The 7,913-nt window shown below is 41.6% G+C and overlaps 1 protein-coding gene across 1 annotated transcript; it reads left to right on the plus strand.

The window, feature by feature from the left end:
• On the plus strand, positions 1–7,332 carry LOC123068418 (uncharacterized). Its single transcript, XM_044491007.1, has 14 exons — positions 1–237; positions 1,017–1,158; positions 1,399–1,439; positions 1,519–1,572; positions 1,669–1,752; positions 1,927–2,012; positions 2,185–2,265; positions 3,092–3,222; positions 3,720–3,758; positions 4,267–4,343; positions 4,416–4,506; positions 4,878–4,953; positions 6,780–6,852; positions 6,977–7,332. The coding sequence occupies exons 1-14, from the start codon at positions 137–139 to the stop codon at positions 7,122–7,124; spliced, it is 1,224 nt and encodes a 407-aa protein (XP_044346942.1). The 5' UTR covers positions 1–136; the 3' UTR covers positions 7,125–7,332.
• The last annotated feature ends 581 nt before the right edge of the window (positions 7,333–7,913 follow it).

A 7,913-nucleotide genomic window follows, 5' to 3' on the forward strand; every position in this document is an offset into this window, starting at 1 on the left:
GGAAACAGTGCCCGCCGCACCTTCAGACCCTCACTCATAAAGGTTCGTCGAAAATAATTGGCGAAAAGACTGGATCTTTATCTGCAGCGAGGTGCTTTTGGAGGAGGATAGGCAGGATTCAGACATCCAGCAGGAGATGGGGCTCAAGAAGCCGCAGCCGGCGCCGGAGCCGGAGCCGGAGCCGCAGGTGCTAGTGCCGCCCGTCTTCGACTTCCCTCCCTTGGCCGCCCGCACCAGGTCGCCGTCGACTCCTCTCTTTCTTGCAAATTCTTTTTTGATTATCAATTACTTCCCCCTCTTAATTCCAATCTCTTGCGACTCCGAGAGGAGGAACACCACCTCACCGACTGATGATGTGCATTGTCTCCCTTCCCCCAAAAATATGCATCTGGTGTATATGTCGATTTCGTAGCGCAAACGCCGGGAAATTGGGGATTGCGTGAACTGGGATTTGGTGGGGTCTGCTAGAGATGCTCTAAGCTATACAAACAGTGGGCTAGAGAGAAACTAGATAGAAGCTAAGTTTTGGCATCATCATTGGGGGTTGAGTTTAACCGGCGATTTACAGTTTAACACCCGTTTAGCTGAGAATTGAAATTCCGAAGACAGCAAATTAACAGCCAAACCGCAGCTTCCTTCTCGCGCTTGGCCCATCTGAGCCATTCACATCTCCTGCTTCGCTGTGGACCGTCTGAATTCTGATCGCACTTAACACTTGGCTTCGTTTTAACTGAAGAAAACAAACAAGAGCTGCTGACTGACGAACTGAAAGAATTGACATCCTGACGAACTGAAAACAAGAGCTATGTAGTCTCTGGGCTGTACTGATCATTCGCTCTCGTGCCCAATTTCGATCCAGCTAGTTCAGAACTTCAGATGTAGATATATGCATATGTGATAGGTGTCACGATGCTCCTTGGGTAACCGTGTGCCAAAAGTGATCCTTCTGCAGTTAAGATGCGATCTGTTGCTCTTGATTCGTGTATGCGCGCTCAAGTACCTAATCAATCATGCAGGATGTTGGTCCCGGCATATGAGCTCATGTTCGGGAAGCTCGCGCGACGCAGCCTCTTTGATGACTATTTCCATTCTGGGGGAGTGGACGCGCATATTGTGTTGAAGCAGTTGGGAGATTCTCATGCTCATCTGAATGCCACTGTATCCATCAAGCAAATATATACGACTGCCGCTTTTTTTTGTATTTGGCTCTGTCCGGTTCATGACCATCTGGTTGTGTTTCAGTAGTATATATGGTTGCTGTTGAAGCTTGGTGTAAAACGAGTTTCTATATATATGTAACTGCTCCTTTTGTTTTTTCTATATATATGTAACTGCTCTGTTTCAGGACTCGCCTCTTTTCCTGCAAGAGAAGTTGTTTTTCCTGACTTAATTCATTAGATGTCGACAAATGGGGGGGAAGCTCACTTTCGATGGCAGAGGTGCTTATTGCATAGTTTACCATTGCTATATTCCCTAATTCTTTAGTGCATACCTGTTATGACATATTTTTTTTTGTAGGGATTTGAACGACCCCCATACATTTGTGGACTTACTTGTGTCAACTTTGAAACCGTAAGTGATCTCTTGTTAGTCATGAACCGTTGATCTAATTTTGTTATGCAAGGTGCAGAAATTGTACTGATTCGGCCTATAACTTGTATTTTCCAGTACAATGCGGCTGTCTTCAAGCGTTTACTATCCCAAGTATGGTATTGGCGCCTTTGGGACGTTCCCTTTGAATATGGCAAACAGGTCGGTTGTATATCTTGACTGTGGCTGTCAATCATCCATTTAGATTAGTTGTACACATAGCTTCCCACTAACATCTTGATGAGACATTTCCATGACCAAGTACAAGAGATGTTCTCTTTCTTGATTTGGAAATATGATTAGTAACATGGCGAATTATATTCTTCTGTTTTGCAGAGCATGCTCAGCAGATTATGGCGTCATGGGTTTAAGATATGGTTCAGAGAATCTATCAATTGGGGCCTCCTTCGTCCCATTTCCTTGTATGTTATTACTTATAGTTCCAGTTGGAGTGTTGAATTATAATTACAGAGTCAAAATATTGTGTTCCACGTATTAGTATCAATTTTGAACCTATTTCTTATGTTATTCTCTAATAAAGTAATACTTGCATTCAGTTATGTCATGGTATGCTGATATTACTTTTGTTTGTAGCGCCTGGTGAGGTACCCTACGATGCATGGTTGGCTGGGAGAAAAGGGAATTTAAGTGCAGGCGTACAATACAAACCACTAGGTTTGTGTTACTAAACTTTCACTGATTTGTCAGAGCAATATATTCTAGGCCAAAGATTTTGAGGCTCTTGCATATCCTTTTTTATTTGAATATTTGAGACTCTTCTGTGTGTCCACATGGAAGATGCTCCTTTACATTTTTGAGGCTTTATGTGTACAATGTTTTACTCGACTTAGAAAGGACCATAAATAAGGTGCATACCATACAAGAGTGATTTTGACAAAAAAATTAATTATGTTATAAGGGTTTATAAGCTGCAAATTCATTTTTGCTGTAAAAAAAAACAATAGTGTATTGTTCATAATTTATTGGGAAGCTAAGTGCAAACAATAAACAGCATGATGTCATATCACTTGATTTTTATCTACAGTAGATTTTTAACTAGGATATTAGTAGAACCTACTGTGTATTTTATACTCAAGGAATTTAAAGAAATAAATGGCCAACTAGTCAAGTACATGTATCCACAAGTTTGTGCACTTGGAGACCTTTTCTTTTTATAAATTCCATGCTATGTACTCCCTCCATCCCATAATGTAAGACCATTTGCAAGCTATGGTCTTACATTATGGGACGGAGGGAGTATTAACTAGTTGCAATTATAGGTTATTGTAATTTGCACTGCATCAAATTTAATGTTCTGCTGACATGGCATATATTTATTATTACAAGCATTTTCCTCTTAGGAGTCATGTGATTTTTCTTACATAAAGATGATCAGGATATAGATGTTCACTGTATTTACACTTCGCAGCATTTTATTGTGTGTCACTGGCGAAAGCATTTTTGATTTTCTCTTGTGTCTAAAAATATATAATCCCAACAGGTGGAAGCAAGCATCCTATGCCTTTTACAGACTTGAAGAACTGGAATTTTGCAATCGGTTATGGTCTGGGCTCAACTAGCCCACTCAGCCCTTCATTTACTTTTGCACTAGAGCTCATTAGAAGTTCACAGGTTTGTTATATTTATTCCTTATTATATACAAGAAAGATTCCTATTGTTTGTTAGCTTGCAACGGCTTAGGTATTTTCACAAGATTATAAACAGAGTGCTGGTCATGATGTGTATTCGTTTGTTAGCTTGCAATGGCTTACATAGTTTGACAGGATTATAAACAGACTGCCAGCCATGATGTGTATCTGATGCAGTGATGCATATAATTAAGATGCTCCAATTTTTAAATAATTAATACTGCTGAATTGTGAACATGATTATTCTCTGAAAAATTATCGAACTATACCATTCTCTGTTTATAAATTTCATAAGTTATTTACTTCTATAGTATGCACTTCTTTGTAACCAATGATCAATCACAGCAAAACAGAGTTCTTATGCTAAAGGGGAACCTTGATATCTTACATGTAGTTTTCCCTTCATCAAATTTCATATGCAATAAAATTTACAAGTAATTATTCTCACACAATGGCATTTCCGTGTCCTTTGGTGTGCAGCTGGTTGCATCATTCTATCAGCACCATATTTCTGGAAAGGTAAGTGCAATTGCATTTCATTTCTTGATACCTAGAGTTCCCTCCTGCAACTAGAATCGAGATTTAAAAGATATCTCCTATATCCTAGTTAGTAATTTACTCAAGCAGTTCATACTGCTAGCCCTTGGTGACTGGTTTATTTGTCCTCTATTTGATCTTTTAGGAAAACATTTTTCTTGACAGGTTTTAGCAAAACATTTTGATAGGCTATAATATTTAATTTGGGGGTATATTATATTTCATTTCTTCGAATATAATAATGTTTAATGCATGCATTAAAATTTTATTATGAGCAATTAAAAGAAATATCACATCGTTTGGAATTCTAGCAGAATAAAATCCAATTTGGGATTACTTTCTAAAATTACAAAATTAGGAGAAATCATAACCACCCGGTGAATTACAGGAGCGACACTTAGCGGAAAGAATTTTGTCCTTCATGAGTTCAAAGACGAAATTGCATTATTTAGATATTTCATTCTAACGAACAGTCTGCATATGACATCAGGAACTAAAGTATCGGGGTGAACCTGATATTTTTGGAACTTTAAACTACATTGATCTTGGACTTGAGCTGGCCACAAGGTAAAAGAAGACACATTTGTCAGTGTTGCGACTGATTCAGTTTACTACAACTCTATCTTGTGTGAACTTTAGGGTGGATAAAGACAAACCAACAGACGATGTTGGCAATTCCTCGTTTCAGGTAGCTGCAAGTTGGCAGCTCAATACTGATTTACTTGTAAAGGTCAGCTGCACCTCAGTTATTTTCTTTTATGACACTGTATCCTGGCAACCAATGCTTCATAAGCATTTCCTGTCTTGATGGTTTGTTTTGGAGTACTACATATTTCTTACTGAATCCTGCAGGAACTGAACTATTTCACTTGAAGTTATTTTGAAATTCCTGTAAAATTAAGAATTCATTGAAAAATATTTTTGTCGAGTAGTCAACGTGGTGGCAATATTTAGGAGAACTCAACCTGTGGGAGATTTATAACTTACATGTTTTCCCTTCCTTCAAACGTTTTCCTCCAGTTATATAATCTGTACTAAATTTGGAGTTGTCTATTCATGTCTTGTTTTATTTAAGAATCGTCATTGTTATTTTCTTACCAGGGGAAGTTAGGCCCCTCCAAGTCTTCTGCAGCATTGGCATATAAGTTTCCACCCTTCTTTACATGTAGTGTCACAGGTTTGCAACTCTTCAATTCCTTGAAATAATTTTATTTGCAGGCACAACCTTGTTATAGCCTACTCCCTCTGTATCAAAATGTAAGACATTTTTTGATAGAAAAGGAGTATCAATAAACATCTTATATTTTGATACAAAGGGGTATTTTTTTAAAGGCTGCTACATAAAAAATTGTTCCCGAGCTTCTCTATGTTCATGTGGCCATAATATATTATCTAATTCAGCTCTATCATTTATTCAACAAAATTCCAATGTTTCCCATATTCATAGCAGAATTTTCGAAATACATTCAGCCCTAAATATCTTGCTTATACTAAGTACCTTAGTGTTCCTATATATTGTGAACTGAGTGCTCGAGAATTGATGCAAGATGTTTGATGCTGGCCTTTAACTCATTTTATAGTTTTTGTTCAACAAGTAGAATTGTAAATTAATGATTTCTAAGTAGACCATGAAGACACAATACATTAACAATGTTTTGAAATGCGGTCCCTTAGGCCCGATTCATTAGATAGAGTTGTCCTGTTAATTTATGGAAACCCGAGCGAAAACCGTTACAACACGACCTCAAGAAAGGGCACCCGGCCGACCTGGCAACAACAAGACCACACACACCGCCGAGAAGAGGACACCATGGAGACAACATGTATTGTCATCGTCATCACCTTTCCCCGAGCAGGCAACTCCGAGTTCGCCGCAGACGACCCGTCAAGACCCCTTCGAAACAAACAACACATGACGGCCTCACCAGCCAAAGCCAAATAATTGACCGAAGAGTCGAGGATCAGCAACTCCGATTTCGTTGATGTGCTTCACAGGAGAAAGTTGCATGCCTCACACCGACCTAACCCAGCGCAACCTCCGGAGAGCACCATCCGCTCAAACCACCCTCAAGGAGTCATCGATGCCGCATGGCCCCGCCACACGCAGCTCCGACTTCTCTGTCGCTATGAGAAACAAGCGTAGGCACACTCATTGGCGAACAGGACCGTTGACATTAGAAGGACAAACCGCGACCCAGCTCTGCACGCCATCATCGTTGTCGCCACACAAGTCGCAACACCAACCACTCACATCATCAGTTGGGCACTTGCCAACCGTGATGCCATGCATGTCCAACCCAAGGGAAGCGCGGGGTAGGATCACTGGTCTTCAAAGCAACGCCCCAAAGGGGGAAACGGCGCTGGCACGACATCGTTGCCCGACCTAGATGGGTCTAGGCTTTCGTCCGAAGAACGAGATCCGAGGATGAAGTGGGTCGAAGAACACCACGTCAGTGCCTTCAAGAAGGGGAACGACACCCGTAGGCGTCATCACCGCCGAACGGGCAAAGCTTGCACTCGCAGCAGACATGACGAACACCCTCACGCAGCCGACCAAAGCCAGCCTGCACACCCCTGCACAATAACCGCGCTGTCACCACATAGGGACCACCACACAGCCCATCCGCCTCGCTGCCGCCCACCATGGTCAGCATCGCCACAAAGCACACCACAGGTAGCAGACGTGCACAGAGGCGAAACTCCAAGAAGCGCGCCCAGATCCACCAGATGACAGAGGAAACGCTCCGCCGCCACCTTCCCCGTGGAAGGCGCGGGCTTAGCTGGCGGGCCCTCCAGCGGCGGCAATGCGGGATGTGTGTGTGTGTGTGGGGGGGGGGGGGGGGGAGTGGAGGCCTTGCGGCGGCGGCGCTGGGCCAGGAGAGGTATTTGGCCAAATACATGAACATATCACGATGAATTATCAGTAGCTAATTATTTGTAGTAGACATGTTGGTGTTCATTCAAGCTTTCATCTGCTTTCTTAACAATACTTCCTATTTGCAGTTGAAAATGATCATTTGAAAGGTACGAGATCGTATGGATTGGGAATTGGTGTTGAGGATTTCAGAGAGCCCAGGTTGCAGTCTGTCACATATATATGATTCTATCGCTAGTAGTATCATGAACTAAACCAATATGTTTTGTTTACGAATATTCTGATTAATGTTGTACTGATAAGACTATTTCCTTTCTTAATGCAGATGCCAAACACTTGATCAAGATTGTAAGGTGTTGAAACAACATGGGATGGACGTCGATGGAAAGGAGCGTGTCCTCGAGTTTGACTTTGGTCCTGGCAACTATGACAATTTACCAACGGGGTTGAAGCCTATCGACAAAATATTGTAATTGTATAAGCTCTTACACTTATTTTCTGGGCCTGTAGTCGGAAAGCCCATATAAACTATAGTTACTAAGGGAATTAGATTAGTTGACCCACTACTTTGATAAGGACAATCATGTGATGAGACGAACTGTCATTTACCTTGAAATACAATGTAAATACAATGTTCTTGTACGCAGTTGTCTATCAAATGTTCTAGAAGTAGTTCTTTAACTGTCAGTAGGCGCAGGTGATCCGAGTTCTTTTTTTTTTCCTTGAAGTTGGCCCAGTAGCATCTCAAATACTACTTGTTTCGTTACAAAAGAAAGAGGGTTGCGAGGTTGATATTCGGAGAACTAGGCAAAAACTGTCACAGCAGCCCCCTGCCCAGAACTGATCATCACTCCTCCGTGATCCAACAACTCAGATTGCACCATTGATGACCATCAATAAAACCCTTGCCGAAACTAATCTCGGAACCCATGCCACCCTATGCCAAACACACAGCCAGCCGTGCATCCGAACACCCATATCACGCCATCGTCATGCCTATGCAACTCCTTAGCAGCTCCAACTCTACAAGGACAAGGTGAGGCACGAGGACCCCTTGAACATACCGGAAGACAATCCCAAGTAAGTGCAAGGAAAACCCGAGATTGGGCATCCCAAAATAGCAACAACTTCAGCAGTGTCTCCTAGCTCATATTTATGGGCACAAAGGCGCCTTTGTTGGAATTGATGTGCATATCAGTGAAATCAGAGAGCATTTTGAGAACTCTCTTGATAACACGAGCATGATGAGCAACAAAGTATCA

The sequence above is a fragment of the Triticum aestivum genome, chromosome 3B, assembly GCF_018294505.1.
Source record: "Triticum aestivum cultivar Chinese Spring chromosome 3B, IWGSC CS RefSeq v2.1, whole genome shotgun sequence".
NCBI lineage: Eukaryota > Viridiplantae > Streptophyta > Magnoliopsida > Poales > Poaceae > Triticum > Triticum aestivum.